This window comes from Hyperolius riggenbachi, chromosome 2, assembly GCF_040937935.1.
Source record: "Hyperolius riggenbachi isolate aHypRig1 chromosome 2, aHypRig1.pri, whole genome shotgun sequence".
NCBI classification, from domain to species: Eukaryota; Metazoa; Chordata; class Amphibia; order Anura; family Hyperoliidae; genus Hyperolius; species Hyperolius riggenbachi.
In genome coordinates, this window is record NC_090647.1 from 496,828,315 (window position 1) to 496,850,655 (window position 22,341).

Genomic DNA, 22,341 nt, shown 5'->3' on the forward strand with positions numbered 1-22,341 from the left:
TCTGCCCGGAGATACGCTGTTGTAACATGAGCCTGTACTTTCTCACTAGCAGCCGAGGGGAGGACCCAAGCAGCCTCAGAATGCTTTGCAGTATGGTATGCGGCCTTTCGTCCTTTTGAGAGCTTGTGTCTAACAGCTTTGCTGATAAGCACACATCAAAGGTAAGAGGGATTTTTAACTTCAGTATTGCCTTTTTGGCTTCCTTCTAAACTGTTTAACACAGGAGAATAGAGGTTTAAATTAGCTTTTGTAGCCTGACAGTTACTCTTTAAAGATCTCAAAGACTGCATATGATTCTTCTGTATATGTAACTATCAATCGTGGTAGCACCCGATTTCGATTGCTGGAATCTGTATTTCATTGTTTAGTGATTGTCATTCAGAGTGTCTTGTTGGGGAGTATTTTTTGCTCGGGAGTATGCTCTTTGTATCGCCTCATTAGGAAAGCCTCTCTGTAGGAATCTGTTGGTCAGATCCTCACATTTATGCTGCACAGCCATACTGGCAGATACAGAGGCAAAAACCCACTACAGAGCCCCAACTGCGGGTTAAATTTAGTGACTGCTTGGCGTTTCCAGACACATCCTCCAAGAAGGTAGCAGTGAATGCAGGGCACCAACATCCATGAAAGAAGCTTAGTTTACAGCAAGTAGAGAGGAGGTAGTTTGGTTAATGGCACAAAGCCAACACTTCTTTTGCCTGGCTGCAGTATCTACTACCACGACTGAGTAATAACATCAAGGAATAAGGAACAATTCAAGAAAACACTCCATATATTAAATAAAGACAAAAAAACTCAACTTTTGTAAAACAACCCTTAGAAATGTTATTTATTATGTACAAAATAGTATTCAAAAATATTATAAATAAAGTGATAATTTAACATTCCTCAGTCTGCACTTCTTCAGCATTTCATTCATCATCCCAAGTCGTTTACAGAAGATAAAAAAAAAAAAGTGGGGGGAAAACCACCTACAAAAGAAAAAAAAAAAAAAGGAAGGAAAGAGATGATTAACACTACTAAGTATTATTTTCCACTGAACAAATTAATTGTTTAACCGCAATAGTGGTTATTGGAATTGGATTTGGCACATACAGAACTCAAAGTAAGAGGAAGAACACACAATAAAAACAGCAGTGTAAACAAGGTACACAATTACATCAGGGGACAATGTTCAATAGACAGTTTATCGATAACGACTACGGCATTAATGTTCGTACCCCTAACTGTGGAGGTTGTGAAGAGAGTTCAGGAGATTGATAGCAGATGGAAAAGAAAATGTTCCTGTGCCTAGAGGTCTTGGAGGAAATGGCCTGAAACCTCAGGCCTGATGGGAGCCAACTGACGAAGTGGTGGCCTGGGTGTGAGGGGCCATCTGCGATCCTCATCACTCCAGATACAGTCTGGAGTTGTAGAGGAGGGTTCCCAAACCTTTCCACTGATCTGATGACCCTCTGTAGTTTGTATTTGTCTCTGGTGGAGGAAACCAAGGACAGATTCAATGGTTGCAGAGTAGAACCTCCTCAAAAGCTTCATGGCCATACAGAATTTCTTCAGTTGGCAAAGGAAGAGTAATCTTTGCTGAGCTTTCTTCTGGGGAGAGGCAGTGTTGGCCTTCCAGCTCAGGTCACTGGAGATGGTTGTGACCAGGAGGCAGATGCAGAATACTATCTCGACTTAAGTGCCATCAATTTACATTGGGGATGGGACTGAGGCATGCTTCCTAAAGTCAATCATCTCGATGGTTTTGGCTGTGTTGAGGACCAGCCTGTTCTCTTTACTTCTGTGACAGATTATTTCAATCTCCTGATTGTAACTTAAATCCATAAAGTACGTCAGCACACCAGTCTTAATCATGCAAAGCACATTTATTGTGCATTAATCCACATCAACATCTGACAATTGTTTCGGGGGCCACACAGGGTCCCCCTTTCTCAAGGCATGTGGCATAATAGGGAAAGGAGGACCCTGTGTGGCCCTCGAAACAGTTGTCGGATGTTGATGTGGATTAATGCACAATAAATGTGCATTGCATGATTAAGACTGGTGTGCTGACGTACTTTATGGATTTACAATTTGTGTGACACAGCGTTGTCACAAGTTCAGGCACCCAGAACCAGATGGTGTGCCAGCCTCAACTTCTACTACTGATTGTAACTTAGATAGCTTAACTAAGATCTACATTTCTTTTGTCTCAGACCCGGTAGCCCCTGTTCAATTGACTTCTTGTATTTTCTCACCATACATCACTTGTTTTCACTTGTACTAGATATTTAACCACTTCCTAGTCTCTGCACAAGTATCTTCGTCCCTGATTAGTAAACAGGGACGTAGATACTGCTGCACGGTCCCGTTCGCCCCTGCCCTTGTTACCGCCGCCGTCTGTTAGCTGGGAGATCAATGAATTGGAACAAAGTTCTCATTCATTGATCTAAGTCCCCGTGTGAATGACCGCAGCCGTCTATTAGACTGCGCCACCATTCACAAAGCCCGTCCATGCAGTGCTTCCTGTTTGCATACTAGCAAGGACATCTTGTGGACAAAAATAAAATTACACCAATTTTTTTTCTTCAATAAAATACATACATTGATACTTTTAAACATTTTTAATTAACCCCTGACCTCCCACACACCCCAATAGTTCCCTACAAAAAAAAATTGGGGTAAAAAAATAAAATAAAAAATACATAAATAGTTACCTTAGGGACTGAACTTTTTTTTAATATATATATATATATATATATATATATATATATATATATGTCAAGAGGGTATATTACTGTTACTTTTTAAATGATGGGCTTGTAATTAGGGATGGATGCAAAACTGAAAAAATGCACCTTTATTTCCCAAAAAATGTTGGTGCCATACATTGTACTAGGCAAAAATGTTACACGTTGCAATAACAGGGACAAATAGGCAAATAAAATGTGTGGGTTTTAATTATGGTAGTATGTATTATTTTAAAACTATAATGTCCTAAAACTGAGAAATGAATTTCTTATTTTTCCAAAATACAGTTAGAATAAAATAATTCTTGGCAAAAAAAACCCCCCAAAGAAAGTCTAATTGGTGGTGAAAAAAACAAGCTATAGGTTGTTTCGTTGTGAAAAGTAGTAATAAAGTTATAGGTGAATGAATGGAAGGAGTGCTTTTGCTCTGATGTTTATGGGGAAAACGCTGAAGGTGAAGTGGTTAAATAGGGTCTACTATTAGATCGCAAATGTTTGCAACCCTCATTTGGGAGATATCAGATTATAGTTGTGTTACTAAAGGGTTAATTAATCAGATTTTTGTTATTACGGTCACATCATATCCGTAGCAAAACGATATCAGTAATATTTACAGAACTGTCTTGACTTATTAAAATGAATGATCACTTGTTCTTACCTTTAGTCTTCTTTTTTATCGAATTCATCTTTCCCTGCCTTCTCTGCCGCTCTCCTGCGTCTTTCTTCCTGCTCCTGCTTCAGTTTGGCTTCAATCCTCTTGCTTTGGTATATCTTGGCTCCAGCATAGGCCAGACACAACAGCACCGTCTTCGCTGCTAAAATCCACAACAGCAGAGGGAAGTTTTCCAACGCCTGCAAAAAAAGAAACATATCAAAATTTCGGCTAGGTTTAAACTATGTCAGGGGTGTCTAAACTTTTTAGACTAGCAAAATTAAACAAACTTTTTGGTGATTTCCCCTCTTGCCAAATGTTCAGTTATCTATGTCTCTATGAGACACTGCTGCTGGCATAGTGGTGGTTGCTAATCAGTTGCTGCTGCTAGCTAGCACAGTGGTGACTGATAGCCAGTGGCTGCTGCTAGCATAGTGGTGGCTGCTAATAAGTGGCTGTTCGTGTTGCTGGCATAGAGGTGGCTGCTAACCAGGGGCTGTACTGTTGCTGGCATAGAGGTGGCTGCTAACCAGTGACTAATTGCTGCTGGCATAGTGGTGGCTGCTTATAAGTGGCTGTTACTGTTGCTGGCATAGTGGTGGCTGTTAATACGTGTCTGCAGGACACGTAATTTTTGGGTACCTGGAGTGTGCACCACCTGAACTTAGCAATTTGATCAAGACTACATTCACACCGTACATTAAGGATGGTCGCTGGATTCCGCGGAATTAAGAATTCCGTGATTCCCGCCGGAATTTGAGGATTCCATTCCGTTGTGACGGAACGGAATTGCTATATCACTATGGCGGAATTTCTGCGGAAAAATATGAATTCTGCTGAATTTTACGGAATTTAAATTTTTTTCCCACTGAACTGATTTCGGCCTAATAAGAACTTCTGCTCCACAGACCTCACTCCTCCCTTCCTCCCGGAGGATTATACCACCAACACAACACACTACAATGCTACATGCTGAAGCCAGCCTAGCATGTACCATTGTGATATATCCAAGAGAAAAATTAGCTTGGTTAGGGAATTGTAGGATTTCAAAAGCCAGCTTACATACATTGGCCGGGAATCAAACCCAGGTCTAGTGCTTGGTAGGCTGCTATCCTAACCATTATACCACCAACACAACACACTACAATGCTACATGCTGAAGCCAGCCTACCATGTGCTATTGTGATATGCCCAAGAGAAACATGATCTCTCTCTCTAGGACTTGATGCCATTGAACTGAATTTTCAGCTTAAAACTATTAAAGGATACCGGCAGAATTTCACAGGCAATTTCGGAATTCCGCCGGATTGAAAAAGCAATTCCGATCTGACCAAAACGGAACGACCAATTTCCGCCCAAAATTGCGGGAAATACAATTCCGCGGAAAGCGGTGACCATCCCTACGAGAGAGAGAGAGAGAGATGAATCTACATGGCTATCTGGGGTTCTCTTCGGACAACTGTTGAACACAAAAGGCAAGGCCATGCCTGGGTGGGCTTGAACCACCAACCTTGCAGTTAACAGCCAAACGCGCTAACCAATTGTACCACAGAGACTGTGTACCACAAAGACTGTGCACGCAGTTGCTGTTGAATGATTTTATGGAGATGTATGTGTGTCTTTTGGAGGGAGGAAGTCTGCTCCAAGAAGTTTCAGCATGTAGTGTTGTAGTGTTGGTGGTATAATGGTTAGGATAGCAGCCTACCAAGCGGTAGGCCTAGGTTCGATTCCCGGCCAATGTATGTAAGCTGGCTTTTGAAATCCTACAATTCCCTAAGCAAGCTCATTTTTCTCTTGGATATATCACAATGGTACATGCTAGGATGGCTTCAGCATGTAGTGTTGGTGGGGGTATAGTGGTGAAGAGAGCTGCCTACCATGCACTAGACCTGGGTTCGATTGCCGGCCAAGGTATGTAAGCTGGCTTTTGAAATCCTACAATTCCCTGGAAGACAAGGCCCTCCGGGGGGAGGGAGAGAGGAGGGAGAAAAAGGACTAAGGGAACGTTCTATGGGCTACCATTTAGCTTAAATAAGGTTCAATTTGCGATTATTTTAATTTTTCCACCTGAATCCCGCAAAAATCCGGGGGATTTTTCATAGCGACGGAATTCAGCGCTAGCGGAATCTGCGAATTCCGGCGGAACCGAATTTGCTCTTTCCGATCATCCCTACCGTACATAGTGAGCCAAGTTGCAATGCAAGTGGTATTGCGCATTAGGAGTACAATTCGATTTCTACATTGAGCATACAGTACTTTGAAAGTATTCTTCACTGCCATTACAAACGCACAAGTTATCCGGTAAACACACAACATGCTATGTTATTCTGATGGAACGCAAAGCACCACTAATGCGAACGTGCCAAAAAAATATAAAGGTAGTGTGGAGGCGCTCCCAAAATGTATAAGTGTCAACTGGAAAAATATTCAAAAAATTGGCAACACGTTTCACAGGTTATGGCCCACTTCCTCAGTTCAATACAAAAAATGTCTTAGGAGCATAAACAGTAGAATGTAGGCACCTCTATTCTACACTCTATTCCATATGCTGCTAAAGCATTTTTGTATTTACCTGAGGAAGCCGTCGTGGAATGTGTCAATTTTTTGAATAAATATTTTTCCTGTTGAACTGGTGTCTGTATCTTCTTTCATCCCCTATACCTAATGTTACTGCACCATTGGGCTCCAGACCTCTCTCTACTTCTCATTTAGGTGCTCTTGGTCACTACAAGAACAATTGAACCTCTTTTACAGTACCATAGAAATGTAATGGCATCACTTAACCATGTGATTATATTGTCCTTTACAATGTACGCAGTGTGAAAGGAGCCTTATTTAATTTGCTAGTACAAACTGTATCTCCACAATGCACTGTATCCCTCAAAGGTCCTTTGCCACTCGCGAGTGAAGGTACACCAATCGTCAGGCAGGGAGCACACATTAGAATCATGTCTGTTTTACCGCACACTGCAACACGTGAACTTCCACACTGGCCATCGTAGTCAATTCCCTGCTTGGGATTCTCCGGTCGTTTGCATTATTCATCATGGTTTTAAATAGCACAGCAGTTTGGTTCTTACTGCACCACACATGCATTAATACTGTGATGAAACGCGGAAAAGCCGCTGTCTCTCAAGGCGAGGCGGCTGTTTCCGCGTCCAGCATGGCGTCACAACACGGAAAAAACGCTGCATGCCGCTTAGGCAGAGCGGCGGAATCCGCATTGGGAACGGCGGAATCCGCATTGGAGGCGGCTCCCGCACTCAGTTCACTGGATACATTGCAAAACAGTACTGGTGTGGCTGGGACTGATAGTCCACCAAGATTCAGACTTACACGCGCGCGAGCACAGAGGCAGAGTTTAAATAGCAGTTAGAAGGGTGTCGGCTGACCAGCTGGGTCAGCTGACAAATTCCACTGCTCCCATTGGACCAGCAATTAGGGAGGTCCTGGAAAGGTCCTAGAGTATATATACTGCTGGTTGTTCACTTGCTCTTTGTCTGGCGTGCGATCACATATGTGGGAGCACCCAGATCCGTAGTCAGATCCGCAAGTGTGTCGGGACCAGCTGGAGCTGTAATCCTACACTTAGCTAGATTCTGTTGATAGCTAAAGTACTAGTTTGATTGTGATTATCTGTTATGACTTTTGCCTGCCTTGACTATCCTCCTGAACTCTGATCTTGTACCTCGATATTTCTGATACTCGTACTGCTGGTTGTTCACTTGCTCTTTGTCTGGCGTGCGATCACATATGTGGGCGCACCCAGATCCGTAGTCAGATCCGCAAGTGTGCCGGGACCAGCTGGAGCTGTAATCCTACACTTAGCTAGATTCTGTTGATAGCTAAAGTACTAGTTTGATTGTGATTATCTGTTATGACTTTTGCCTGCCTTGACTATCCTCCTGAACTCTGATCTTGTACCTCGATATTTCTGATACTCTGTTGCCGAACCCCGGCTCGTTCTTTGACTCTGCTTCTGCCTCCTGATTTTGTACCCCGATATATCTGATACCCCGTTGCTGAACCATGCCTGTACTTTGACTCCGCCTTTGCCTCCTGATCTTGTACTTTATCTGTCCGTGTGTGTACGACCTGGCTTGTCCGACCCCGAGAACCGACCTTACTGTTAGAGGCGGTTCCTCGCTCTGTTAGTGATCCTTCCTCCTGAAGGTTGCTTTCAGTCTGTCCTTCCTACTGTCAGTCTGACTCCTCCCGTCTTGGAGAGCTCAAGTCTGCGGAAGGAATCTGTGCAGTTCTCCTTGCTGCACTGAGGCCTAGTCCTCAAAGTGTTACAGTTACACCAAACACTACACTCTACTCAGGTGAACAGAGGTTAGCTAGTATATCGGATTATCAGTGATACTGCAGATCACGTATAATCTGGTATACATCTGTATTTCCTGTGATACTGCAGATCACTGGTAATCAGATCCTCTCTGTGCTTCACCGATCGTTACAAATACATTGCGCTGCAATCAGAAAAATCATAAACTGCAAAAAATTACGTATGAGAAACGCATTACCAAATGGAAAATACTTGCAACCCCCCGGAAACGCCAGCAAAAATCACCAATGCACATGTACTCCCAGCCTCAAAGAAACAGCAATCCAATCTATCTGGAAGACTGCAGATTTTCTGCAGAAGACAAGAAGAAGAAAGATCTATAAGAGAGCATGGGCACTTTCTGCGCGTCTACTGAGGTAAAATCCTAGACTCCAGGCATATCGTGTGAACTCTTCTCGGACACCGTGGCAACTCTATTCCAGGATTACAAGACGGTGTGGTGAAAACCTTACCCTGTCCTGTGCTTAATACGACCCTCCAACCATCCCTAACCTATTCTGTCCTGTGCCTAAAACTACCCTTCACCCATCACTAAACCAGTGGAGTCGGTACAAAAATCCACCGACTCCGACTCCTCAGTTTAGGATTCCACCGACCTCGACTCCGACTCCTAATTTGCATATTACAATCTTGTTGATTGAAAGTATGGAACATGAAATTTATCTCTTAACTGCCAACGCTTAGGAATTTTAAAAGACAACTGAAGTGAGAAGGATATGTAGACTGCCATATTTATTCCCTTTAGTCATAGACTAAAACTAGTCCTTGGTAAGAGTACTTGTAGAAGGTACAGACAGGAACAAAGAACATCTATCAGACCCTAGGCAATGTAACTGGGTACATGTAAGAGTGATGTGCAGGTACTCTGCAGGAGAATGAGCCAATTCTTCCTCTATTACACATTCTTCATGTACCATATGAACCAGGTTTATGGGTGATAGACAACACCTCTGTGTTCAATGTGCACAACATGATTCTCAGTGGATTCCCTGCAGCTCTGTGGGGAGTGCATATGTAGATTATAGTACTACTGTGTCATTTAAAGTAAACCTGAGACAGATGAAATTAAAGTTTTATACATACCTGGGGCTTCCTCCAGCCCCCTTCAGGCTAATCAGTCCCTCGCTGTCCTTCTCCGCCACCTCTAGGTCCAGGTACTTGAGCCAGTCTGGAGTAGTGCGCATGCACACACTCCGCCACCGGGAGCGTACTACACCTGCGCAGCACTATTGCGCAGGTGCAGAATGCTCCTGGCTGTGGAAGCGGCACGCGGCCAGACTGCGCTGACTGCCTGAATTACCAGGATTCATAGCAGAAGATCCATGTGGCGGAGGAGGACAGCGAGGGACTGATTGGCCTGAAGGGGGCTGGAGGAAGCCCCAGGTATGTATAAAACTTTTCTTTTCATCCGTCTCAGGTACCCTTTAATTCATAGTCACCAAACCAAATTTTAAACAACATATCAAATTGTTTGATTTCATGAGCAAAGAGAGCGCATACATTTGCATAAACCAGCATCAGCGCAGAATTATTTGCATCTCATTGACCATCTCTATTAGTGACGCAGCTACACATCAGGCTTTATTCTTAAAGGGAACCAGAGACGAAGCACCCTTGTGTATTTTACCATATATATCAGTAAGAACATTAGAGAAAACACTTACCATGCTCTCTGTTTCATCCTCACTGCTAAAAGTGTCTGTTATCAGCCGTGATAAGAATCCCCCGGACTGAGCATTCAGTCCAGCTTTGCAGGGAATAATTATTTTATTTATTTATTGTATTTATAAAGTGCCAACATATTACGCAGCACTAATAGCTGAGTCATTATAGCAGAGCCACAAGGGGGCAGGCTTGGGCTTGAAAAGACACCAGAGAAGACAGACTCAGCTATAATCTTTCCGTAGCAAAGCCAGACTGAGTGCTCAGTCGGGGATTCTTATCAGAGGTGAGAACAGTCAGATTAAACAGAGAACAATGAAACAAAGAGCAGATTAGGTGTTTACTGTCATGTTCCCACTGATTTATAAGGTAAAATACAAGAGGGTGCTTCATCTCTGGTTCTCTTTAAAGCACAAATGTTATTTAGTATATATAAGAGATTCCTGTGTACACATCATATATACAGTCACAATCAGATATGTAGATCTGACTTTAAAAATACGGGGACTGCTTTATTGAAGCAGCAGAAGTAACTATTGTTTGATTGCTTTATTTCATTTGTGTGGACTAAGCACAGCTATTACTGTATATATAAATTATTTATGATGACTATTATCTGAGAAATAGAACATTTTATAATATTTTCTATTTTAATTACAGTTTAAATTCATTAGGAGTCGGTGCATTTTTTACCGACTCCAACTCTAGGCACCCAAAATTGCTCCGACTCAGACTCCACAACTCCGACTCCACAGCCCTGCACTAAACTCCCTTCTTCTCTGCCGAGCACCAATCTCTCATCCCCTTAGCCTAATGATGCCCATAAATGGTAAAAGTTTTACATTTTTTGAATTAGATCATTTTGTTCGATTATTCCATTAGATCGAATATAAAGATTTTTCCAACATGTCCGATCGGATTTTTATAGGAAAAAAATAGTTCATACTAGGGGCATTTTTGAAATTTTTTTAAGCGCTGGCGATTTTCAAAATCGCCCTGAAAGAGCTTGTGCAATGATTGTTTATGACAAAATTCACATCTGAGCTGTTCGTTTCCGATCCGCTCAGATAAGCAGTACATGGGCCATTTTTGAGGCGATTCTGCCTCAATGGAAGGTATAGGAAAACGCAAAGCGCTCACAAAATCACTCTGTGCTGCGATTGCGTGAGCATTTGTAAGAATAAATACATTGTATTTATTATTTTCCGGGTCAAAGAGTTCACTTCCTGACTTGCGTCAGGGAGTGAATAAAAAAAATGCTCGGGAAAGGCACTTAGAAAATCGCTTTTAACAAAAATGCATCGCCCACCAAAACACTGGGAGAGGAAAAAAAACGCATCTCAAAAAGCCCAACGCGGACGGACACGCGAGTGGAACGCAATGGGAACGAGGCCCAGAAGAAGATTTTCAACTTTAATTAAATTCAGTTGTTATGGACAAATAAACTGGAAAATCAAACGTTTTTAAAGGGAACCAGAGAGGAATGCTTCGGTAAAATAGAAAAAAAAGATTTTATACATACCTGGGGCTTCTTCCAGCCCCATAAGCCTGGATCGCTCCCACGCCGCCGTCCTCCGCTTCCTGGATCCGCCAGTACCGGGCCCGTCATTTCTGGCGGACGCGGCCAATTGTCCGCATCACAGGGGCTCCCTCCATACCCGTACGCATGCGGCTGCGCAGTAAGCAGCCACACGCATACCTGTATGAAGGGAGCCCCCTGTGATGCGGAGAATTGGCCGAGTCCGCCAGCTGACTGGCCGACTCGCGGCAATGACGGGACCGGTACCGGCGGATCCAGGCAGAGGAGGACGGCGGCGTGGGAGCGATCCAGGCGTATGGGGCTGGAGGAAGCCCCAGGTATGTATAACACCTTTTCTTCATCCTCTCTGGTTCCCTTTAATGTACCGTGTATGGGCACCATAACACTAACCTTCTCCTATAGGATGCAAATTCCAAATTCACAGTGGCTCTACTTGGCATTAGAGAGTTGCCTTGTCCAAAACCTTCCCCTACATTCCTTACAAAACAGAAGTTTTGCACTCCTGCTTCACCATAACCTTGCTGGGCAATTTGTAACTCTACATTCCTTAATATTTTTAATCTGTCAAAAACTGCAAGAAAAAAAAATAACTAGCACAAATGTTTTTACTACACTGCACCACCATTCATAAAAACACGGTCATACTTTCACAAAGATCCAGCACTGAAATAGTCAATTATTTTCATTCAGCCACTAGAGGGCGATTACACTCTCTCCCTTCCTGTCCCCGCCCCTGGAGCACTTTTCTGAGAACAGACTCGCTTTACCGTGATCGGTGGTCTCCAGTAAAATGGCTGACGCTGTAGGAATGTAGGTCACTTCAGCATTAGGTTTTTATCATCACGTGTTTCAGCTCAGTGCTTACGAATGACGTTGATAGTCGCTTTGTAATGAAAGCAGAGGCTTTGATACAAAAGATTAAGGTATACACATCTGTCCACTGTAAATTGCCCCATGCATTAGATGCCCTCCTGATGTGACTCTGTACCAGGTAATGCAGTACAATAATAGCTGATGGTGCTGCGGATGGGCTTCTTCTATCAGTCTGCTGCAATCACACTAGCATCTCCCCTCTGTACAGCACCTGCCTCCGATATCAATACCAGGATCCCTCTGCTAATCACTGTAGATCTGCATTACATTCAGCCACGCGTTTCCCCTGAGCAAACGGACTGAATAAAATCATTAGCAACAAAGTAGCTGATAATGAGCAATATAATAACTATGTTCTCTGTTCTCACCCTCCAGTTGATTTCCATCGTGGACTGTCGCCAACACTGAGAGGTCACCCAAACAAGACTTGCAAGGTTTGTAGAATAGATCTGATCTCAGCTTGCCAGAGAGCTCTTTATGTATCTTCTCCAGAAGTCACCGCTGGGAGGAGCTAGACACCTTCTGGAATTTTCATGCCAGCTCCTCTGAAGATTGGCAGGCGGCAGATGCTGCTAGTAGTCACTGGGACAGTATAGGTTCTTGTGTCCTATAGGGCTACTGACATCCCAAGTTGCAATGCCAGCTGCATTAACAGACCGAAATAGCAACAGGTGCCTGTTCTGTGACTTACAAAACAAAAAATACAAGAAGTTCTGGAAGCATGTCAGGATTGTATTATTATTATTATTATTTTTTATTTATATAGTGCCAACATCGTATGTAGCGTGTTTATACTGCAAAATAAATATTGGGGAACATGCATGCACAAATGAGAAAAGTTCAAAACTGCACAATCAGAACATCCAGCAATACAAGTAGAAAAACCTGCATAGTTAAAGAGACTCTGTATAAAAAAAAAAGTTCCCCTGGGGGGTACTCACCTTGGGAGAGGGAAGCCTCAGGGTCCCAATGAGGCTTCCTCCTCCCCTGTAGCTGCAGGCAATCCAGCGCTGGCTCCCCTCTAAGTGCCCAGGAATCCTCCCTCGACAAGCCTTACAAACACTGATAAGCGCTGATATAATTACCTCTCCTGGCTACAGCGGGGGCGCTGTTGCGGCTCTCCGCACGGAGATAGGCGAAAATAGCCGTTCTCCGTCGGGCCGCCCTACTGCGCAGGCGCAAGTCTCCTGCGCTGTAGAGCGGACCCGATGGGTCCTATCTCCGTGCGGAGAGCCGATACTGTACCTTCCGGGAGGATTTTCGCCGCCGCCATGGGGCCGAGGAGGACGGGGGAAGCCTCAATAGGTTTTCTTTAAAGTGTACCAGAGCTGTAAAATAACAAAGCTTTTATATATACCTGGGGCTTCCAGCAGCCCATTCTGCTCCGATCGTTCCCACGCCGCTGTCCACTGCCCGCAGCTTCAGGAACCGGGTCCCCGCTCTTCCGTCAGTCAGAGCCAGTCTGGCGTAAGAAAAGTGTGCCATCTACGTAGCAAAGAGCACACTTCTCCTGTGTAGCTGGCCACGACTGACGTCAGCGACGGGACCTAGTTCCCGATGCTGCGGGCAGCGGAGGACAGCGGTGTGGGAGCAATCGGAGCGGATGGAGCTTGCAGGAAGACCCAGGTATGTATAAAATCTTTGTTATTTTACAGCTCTGAGTCCCTTTAACCCCCTTGCCGTTCCAATTCTGACGACAAGGGGGCAGCGCAGCACTTTTTTAAAAACAAATTTCCTTTTAAATCATGTAACGAGCCCAGGGCTCGCTACATGATAGCCGCTGACAAGCGGCATCCCCCTACCCACTCCGATCGCCGTCAGCAATCAGAGTAAGCAGGAAATCCCGTTCAGAACGGGATTTCCTGCTGGGCTTCCCCGGTCGCCATGGCGATGGGGCGGGATAACGGGACGTCACAGGGAATCCCGATCCACCCCTCAGTGTTGCCTGGCACTGATTGGCCAGGCTGCGCAAGGGGTCTGGAGGGGGGGGGTGTGGGGCGGCGCGGCGGGTAGCGGCGAATTGGCGGCGAGCGGCGGCGATTGGTATATGCACGCAGCTAGCAAAGTGCGGTGAAAAAAAAAATTGGAAATCGGTGCAGCGGGGCCGGAGAAATCCTTCTGCGCAGGTTACCCCGAACTGAGCTCGGGATAACCGGCAAGAAGGTTAAAGCGGACCTGAAGATGAAATAAAAAAAAAAGTTTGACTTACCTGGGGCTTCTGCCAGCCCCTGCAGCCGTCCGGTGCCCACGCCATTTCCAGACGATCCTCCGTTCCCCCACTGCGGCTCATTTTCATCCATGCCAACTTGTAAGTTGACGTCCACCTTGCCCACATCCTCGTAGGCGTTCCTGTGGCCAGGAACGTCCTGCGCAGGTGTGGTACGAGAAAATCTACTGCGCCTGCGGCCCTACGTAGGACACTCTTGGCGACTAGAGCGCGAACGAAGATGCACATGGACGGCAACTTCCCGTTGTTAAAGTGAGTCGTGGTAGGGAAACAGAGGATTGTTTGGTAACATCGCGGGCACAGAGCGGCTGCAGGGGGCTGGCAGAAGCCCCAGGTAAGTGAAAATCCTTTATTATTTTTATTTTTTTTTATTTCATCTGCAGGTCCACTTTACTTGTACATGTTTATATGATACATTACAGCAAAATAAACAATAGGAAGAGGTCCCAGCCATTGCAAGCTTTCAGTCTAGATCAGGCTTTCTCAACTAGGGTTCCTTGAGTACTCTGCAGGGGTTCCTTGGCATTTTTTTCCCATCGTGGGTGTTGGGGGAAGTATGATAGAGAGCACATTATAATAGGGGGTCTGTAAAAAGAAGCATTACATTCAGAATAATAGTGAGCACATTAATAAAAAGCACTAGAATAAGGAGACAGTATAATGAGAGGCAGTGTAATAGGGGGTAGTGACATAAACAGCCACACAGCTTTTAAAGACCATGCCTCCTCCAAAATAAATTCGGGGTTCCTTGAGATCCAACATTTACTTGCAGGGTACCTCCAGGGTAAAAAGGTTGAGAAAGGCTGGTCTAGATGGTAGCGGGTTGGAAACATTAGGGGACACAGAGGTTTTACATAGGATGGATATAACTCAGCCAAGGCAGCCAATAGCGACTGCCCCTGCCAAGAATCTATCGTGTGTGTGTGTGTAGGTAGTGGTTTCCAATGCCCCTGATGTTGACTGTAGGCTAGCGACAAATCTTATCGAACCACAGCGTTGCACTGTTTGATGTGGGCTGTCAATCTACTGCTGTGACCGATCGACCAAAATTTTCCATCCAATTATAATGCTGATGGATTTTTCCTGCAAATCAAAAACTCCATCAAAAACAAACCGAAAACTCGTAGCGCAATACATTTTGGGCAGATTCAATCAGAGTGATCAAGTGTACTGTGAAATCGAAGCAGCTATGGCTTGCTGTATGCTGGGAACACATGGTGCAAGTTTCGGTCCGATAGACGGGAATCAGAACGATTATTTCCGACCTGTCTGATCTGTTTCTGAATGATTTTGTGAAGTTATAATCAAAAGATCGATCCCTTTATCGATTGGAAGCAGTTTGGAAATGTACACACGATACAACTTCCTGTTAGATTACCCATTTATTGGATTGGAAATTGCATTGTGTGTCCCCAGTATTAGGATTCTGAGTATTGCTAATACTGCTTGAGAGCTGCAATATGACACATTGGAGGTCATTGTCTGATTGTTGGTGTAAACTGAATTTGAGAAGTATATCGTAAATAGAATATTTTAAAAATACTTGGGAGCAAGGAATTACAATTGGTTAAAGCGAAACCTTAACGAAACAAAAAAATGTTTTTCACTTAACTGGGGCTTCTACCAGTCTCCTGTAACCGCCATGTGCCCACGACGTCCTGGAACGATCCTCCGGTCCCCCGCTGTAGCTGAGTTTCGATTTTGCCAGTCCCCGGCCACTGCACCTGCCCTTGCTGCACGTGTCCTCGATCACGCTCCCATCGTTGGGAGCGTCTTGCACATGCGTCTGGAGCGTAATCGAGGACGGCCCTGGCCACGCAGGCGCAGTGGCCGGCGACTGAATGGGGGACCAGAGGATCGTTCCAGGATATTGTGGGCACAGGGCGGCTGCAGGGGGCTAGTAGAAGCCCCAGGTAAGAGAAACTTTGTTTTTTTTTTAGTTTAGTTAAGGTTCCCTTTAAATGTTATTGCTGCTATTTGTATCAATCCATTGTTGTTTTTGTTTACACTATGCATTATGTTTCTTTTTGCACAGAGATGTCGACGGATGATGAAATTCAGTTCTGGTTGCTGCTTCTCGGCTACGTTGCAAACAAAAGGAGAAGGCGTAGACGGGAAACAGTGAGAAATTACTGGGTGCACCCGCTCACCAGTCAGCGTTTCTCCAAGGGACAATTTCATCTGCGCTATGGAGACCTGCGCAAGTGTCCCAAGAGGTTCTTCAATTACTTCAAGATGTCCATAGGAACATTTGATGAACTGCTGGAGTATCTGAGGCCGGCGCTCATCAGAAGCGACACACAGATGCGGCTGGCGATCTCCCCGGAGGAGCGACTTTGTGTAACTATAAAGTAGGTTGGCTGATGTGATTGTGAGGAAGGACAGTGGCACAATGCCCGACTGAGTAGCTTCTGATGAGCGGAATAAGGAAGGTAACATGGCACTTTGATATTAAAGCAAATCTGAAGTGAAATTAAAAGATACCAGAGCTGAACCATACTAAAAAAAAGGGGGGGGGGGGGGGGCGCGATGGGGACAAGACAAGTAGCCCTCATGCCCACCGATTCCCCCCATTCTCCACCGACAGCCTCGTTCGGCCGCAAACTCCCCCCGCAGCCACTTCCTGGTTGGCCATTTCTGCGCAGGAGCTGACCTGGCTGCTCGTGTCCTTGATTGCACACCCACGGCCAGGAGTATTCTGCGTGTGCGCACAATGTAGTCTTGTGCAGAGCGTTCCCGGTTGTGCGATCAAGGACGTGCGCAGCCAGGTCAGAACATGCAGGCAAATGGAGGCTGATGGAGGAAAACGTGTATGAAGTAGCCCTCGTGCACACTGCTCCCCCCGTTTTTACTGTATGGTTCAACTTTGGTATCCTTTAAAAAAAAACAGATACTCACCTAAGGAGAGGGAAGGCTCTGGGTCCAATACAGCCTTCCCGTTCCTCTCACGATCCCTTCGTTCTTTACCTCCCTGAAGTTTAATTTCTGTGCAAAAAGTTCATCTTTAGGAAATGTTTGCTTATAACTTACCAAAATGTGTCTCTAACTTTTTTACTATTCAAACTCAGGTTTACTCTTAGTACAAAAAAAGAACATTTGAAAGCATTCCCTTTGTGTAAAAACATTTACTTTCAAAGCAGAGAGGTGATCATTGGATAAAGTGATCACTGCCAGCCAGGAGAAGCTCTATGCCTGGCCACATCACTGAGCTTCCTCACCTCCTCTACTGCAGTGGCGTAACTAGAGGGGAGCAGTCCCTGCGCTTGCAGGGGGGCCCAGAGGTGCAGCCCCCCTTCCCCCCCCAACTACTACTTCTCCCTTCCTTTGATACATGGATACTTCAGATGAGGTGTTTTTGTGGCTATATTTGTTATGGGTGTGAAGAGCATGATGGCCACACTTGTTTTATGATGCTTGTGAGATGGGCCCCAAGGCCATGAAGGGCACCAAGGGGAGGCAAGGGAAGGGGTGTAAACATTGTGGGGGGGGGGGGGGGGGGGGCAATCATAGTTGTTCTGGGGGGCCTCATGAATTGTAGTTATGCCACTGCTCTGCTGAATAGACGCTTGTCTGTGTCAGCACTCGTAAACACACTAGATTCTTGGCCAAGATGTCCCCATATAGCCGCCTCAACTGAATTCAGTCTAATGCAGCAGGGGTTCCCAACCTTTTCCAGCCCGGGGACTGCTATTCGACCAAACGTTTCTCTGGGGACCGGGGGGAGGGCGGCTTAGCTTCAAAGCATAGCTAGCATAGTTGCCCCAGTATAGGGAGTTTAGTTGCCCCAGTATAGCTAGTATAGTGCCCCAGTATAGCTAGTATAGTTACCTGAGAGTTAGCAGGAGATCAGCTTCCTGTAGTGGTGATGTGTATCGCCATTACCAGGGGAACCGCTTTCCTGCTTCATCACAGCAGCCGCGGGGCGCTCTGCTGTGTAGGGAAATAACACGCGTGGAGGAGATGGGAACAAAAGAGAGAAAGCGGCAGCCAGCTAAGGTAACACCAGCGACGGCCGCGGGGGAAAGGTGGGGGCAAGAGGCCAGATCCACGGACCACCAGCAAACGGCCCACGAACCGGCAGTGGACCGCAGACCGGGGGTTGGGGACCCCTGTACTGCAGGATTCCTCAAACCTTTCCTTGTGACTCCCCAACGGTGCATGTTTTGCAGGCAACCTCATCTATGAACAGGTGGGGTAACTAGCGTCTCGGCTAGGAGGATTCCATGTAGCTGAGACACTAATTACCCCATCTGTGCATAGGTGAGCAGAGCAGTGGCATAACTACAATTCATGGGGCCCCCCAGAACAACTATGATTTAGCCCCTAATGTTCACACCCCTTCCCTTGCCTCCCCTTGGTGCCCTCCATGGCCTTGGGTCTAGTGTGTTAAGAGGCTACATAATGCTAGTGTCTTGGATGTTTTGCTAACTTTCTGTATGCTCAGTTTCTAAGATTGCTTGCTTATCTGTCCTTTACCTCCACATCTTGGCCAATTGTGACTACTTGGCAATTTGTGGAAATACATACTGGTAATAAGACCTGTAGCCGGCTTTTCTAAACCGGTGTTTACAAATACAGATGCTGAAGAAGGATAGATGTTACAACCAATTTAAACTGAAAGGGGAATTTCACATTAAAGTGAACCTGTGAGAGGTATATGAAGCCTGCCAGATTTATTTCCTTTTAGACAATACCAGCAGGGCTGCTCAAATCCGGATCCGGGAGACATCCGGATAGTTCTGTCTGGATATCTCCCAGTAAACCTGTGCGGGGGGGGGTCAATCTTACCTGTCTGATGTCTTCTTCGGTCCGTCCCTCGGTGCCTCCCACGATGTGGTCCAAGCAGCGGTCACGTGATTACAAACACTTCCTCCTTCCGGGTTGAAGGAGGAAGTGTTTGCAATTACGTGACGCGCGTGGATCGCATCGTGGGAGGCACCGAGGGACGGACTAAGAAGACGTCAGACAGGTAAGATTGACCCCCCCACCCACCCCTCACAGGTTTACTGGGAGATATCAACTATCCGGGTATCTCCCAGATCCAGATTTGAGCAGCCCTAAATACCAGTTGCCTGGCAGTCCTGCTGATCGCTCAGGCATGAGTAGAGCCTGAATCACACACCTGAAACAAGCCTGCAGCTAATCTAGACAGAAACATCTGATCTGCATGCTTGATCCAGGACCCATTCACACTTAAAAAGCGCGAAACAGTAGCATGGGTGATTTTACCACGATTAGCACGGTAAAATCATTGTACACTTCCGCGATATCCGACGATCAAGAGCAGCGCTTGTTTAAGCACTGTACCACGATCGCTCGAGAATCGAGGAAAAATGCTGCAGGCAACATGTTTTGTGATTGCCGTTAATCACGGAGCGCCAGTGATCGGAGTCAATCGCGGCAGTAAGATCACTGCCATTCAGTTATAATTGAAAGCGCGGGAATTACCTGCTAATCGCTGGAGTGAGAACGGGCCCTCAGGGCCTATGGCTAAAAGTATTATAAGCAAAGGATCAGCAGGACAGCCAGGCAACTGGTATTGTTTAAAATCAAATAAATATGTCAGCCTCCATATCCCTCTCACTGCAAGTCAGTGGCCCAGAATGGAGCATGCAGATCAGATGCTTTTACTCTGGTCTGACTCCACTGGTTGGACGCTTGTTGCTGATGTGTGACTCAAAACAACTAAAGCCCAAAGCTCAGCTTGTCAGCCAGGCATCTGGCATTGTTGTTTGAGTGAATGAAGATGGCAGCCTTTGTATGTAAATTGTCAGCTTTGTACTTTTTATGACCTTCACATCTTAAACTTGCCTTTCTCGTCTGGCAGATACCTGGCCACTGGCCAAAGCTTCACCTCTCTTCACTTCCGATTCCTCATCGGAAAAGCCACCATCCGATTAATTGTCCGGGAGACATGCAGAGCCATATGCAATACTCTGTTCACACTCTTCATGCCGGAGCCAACCAAGGAGAAGTGGCAGCAAATAGCCGAAGACTTCTACACCACCACCAGCTTCCCAAACTGTGCTGGTGCCCTCGATGCCAAAGACATTCGGATGAAAATGCCACCGAACAGTGGCAAGAGACACTGGGACTCCAGTAAGCATTCCCTGGTGCTGCTGGCTGTGGTGGACAGCCAGTATAACTTCGTAGCAATAGATGTGGGGCCATATGGAACCAGTGGTTGCTGCAGCATCTTCAAGAAGTCCACCCTGGGTCGCAAGATGAAAGAAGGCAAACTGAAGTTGCCAGAATACAAACCTCTACCTGGAACAAATGGCGAGCCTATGCCATACGTGTTTGTAGCTGATGAAGCTTTCGGCCTTTCGGAGAACATACTGAGGCCTTTTCCCATCCGAAACATAACCCACAACCGTAAGATCTTTAACTACAGGCTGATCAGAGCAAGGAGAGCGATAGATGGAGCCTTTGGGATTTTGGCCAACAAATGGCGGGTCTTCTATGCCCCGATTCAGTTGGAGGCAAACTTTGTCCACGATATTATCAAGACAGCTTGTATTCTGCATAATGTGGTTCTTCTGAGAGATGGCTTTGTGTTTGAGCATACTCTCAATAACCCGCTACATGATGTGTCATGGAGCACCGTGCGAGGCCCTGCCAGTGGCATGCTTGTCCGAAACACCTTCACAGACTATTTTATTTCCCCTGAAGGAGAAGTCCCCTTCCAGTATGAAAAGATTTAGTGAGACTTTATAGTAGTCAACTGGGAGCATTACTACAATAGAACCATAATAAGTCAGTTAGAGTTTATCTCCAGGCAAACCCTTATAGAGAGCATGTTTTTTACCTATGAAGGGAGGCTTCAGATGGACTCCGGTCCTCCTTTTCTTCTTTACTTTGAAATGTTATTTGCTCCCAGCATTCCCTAGGGCAGGGACCGATGGCCATTTTGGAAGACGTGTCTGAGAGATCTTCACCAATTGTGACGGTGATACTGGGGGAGAAATCCTGCAAAGTAAAGAAAAGTGGATCTGGAGATTTCCTGTGAGAGGCGCGTATGGCTCGATCCCTCATTTGCGTAGAAAATGTGCCTGTTCTGTACGTTTTCTACACCTCGCTCAACGCACTTGTTAAAAGAAAAGGATCTGTTTGTCGCATTGCTGAGTCCTGACCTGCAGCATGTTTCTGAACGAGCGTATTAGTTGCCCGTAGCCACCAATGATACAATTCAATTCACTTTATTGTCATTGTGTAACACAACGAAATTACTTTTCATGACAACCCCACGGTGCATATAGGGAACATAGTGATAGTAACAAGGAAGAGAAGAAATTATACAAGTATGCCAGGTATTACAGATGTTTAAACAATTTGTACACAGTGTTAATTATTTCAGAGAGGATTCAGAGTTCATCAAGTTTATGGCGGATGGGAAAAAGCTGTCTTTCAGTCTGTTTGTGTGTGTGCGGGTTGATCTAAAACGTTTACCTGATGGAAGGAGCTCAAACAAGGCATTTCCAGGGTGAGTGTTGTCTTTGATAATGTTTTTGGCCCTTCTCAAGCTGCATCTGCCCTAGGACGCAAACTCAACGTTAAAGTGAAGTGGACACTGAACTGGTCCGCTCTGTTTCGTGCCAAATGGACCTCTTGCAAAGGGGAACCGAGCCTAACTTATTTTGTCCATACAGGTTACTGTTTATCTTTTTTTCTTGTATTCCTTTTTTTTTGTATTCCTTTTGGTAATATCAGTAGATGTACTTTCAGAATTAGTGTACGGCCCGACATAACTTTATTTTCGTTTTAGAATAAAATTAGGAAACAATTTTATTTTTTTTTTGTACCCGATGCGGTATCAACAGAAAAATGAGATACTTACCTAAGATGAGGTAGGTCTTAAAGCAAACCTTAAGCGAAAAAAAACTTCTACTGATATAATGAATTGTATGTGTAGTATGGATAATGAAAAGAACATTAGCAGCAGAGAAAAGAGTCTCATATTTTTTATTTTCTGTTATATAGCTTTTTTTTTTTTAGAATATTGCATCATACTGTCACACAGTTTTAAAATCACACTCTGTCTTTCAGGCTATGAAACAAAGCATAAATAATGGCGTACGAGAGAAATTGGCGCCAGGTGACTTGGGCGCAGGATACAGCCGGTATGGGTTATCCCGCTTCTGCACAAGTTCCCGGCGGCGTTAAATACTATTCCCCCTCTAGGTCCACGTGGATAGTGGGGGAATGAAATAATTCTGGAGGCCGAATTACAGTGTTTAAAAAGTAACTTAAACTCCTCCTTCTGAACGGCGCTGAAGTTATTCACTGTGTGCTGCTATAGCCATAATT

At 45.3% G+C, this 22,341-nt stretch overlaps 2 protein-coding genes across 3 annotated transcripts; one reads left to right on the plus strand and one right to left on the minus strand.

Moving 5' to 3' along the window:
- Positions 1-800: 800 nt before the first annotated feature.
- On the minus strand, positions 801-12,446 carry SMIM11 (small integral membrane protein 11). The gene is made up of 3 exons (XM_068270450.1): positions 12,176-12,446; positions 3,391-3,584; positions 801-971 (listed from the first exon to the last, which is right to left on the minus strand). Exons 1-2 carry the CDS (start codon positions 12,191-12,193, stop codon positions 3,393-3,395), a joined length of 210 nt encoding a protein of 69 aa, XP_068126551.1. The 5' UTR covers positions 12,194-12,446; the 3' UTR covers positions 801-971; positions 3,391-3,392.
- Positions 11,798-21,930, plus strand: LOC137547174 (uncharacterized). 2 transcript variants are annotated; one of them, XM_068270448.1, is made up of 4 exons: positions 11,798-11,857; positions 12,183-12,241; positions 16,070-16,385; positions 19,862-21,930. In XM_068270448.1, the coding sequence occupies exons 3-4, from the start codon at positions 16,072-16,074 to the stop codon at positions 20,736-20,738; spliced, it is 1,191 nt and encodes a 396-aa protein (XP_068126549.1). In that variant the 5' UTR covers positions 11,798-11,857; positions 12,183-12,241; positions 16,070-16,071; the 3' UTR covers positions 20,739-21,930. The 2 variants fall into 2 exon arrangements, with proteins under 2 accessions (XP_068126549.1, XP_068126550.1); XM_068270449.1 differs by lacking the exon at positions 11,798-11,857 and adding an exon at positions 11,907-11,925.
- The last annotated feature ends 411 nt before the right edge of the window (positions 21,931-22,341 follow it).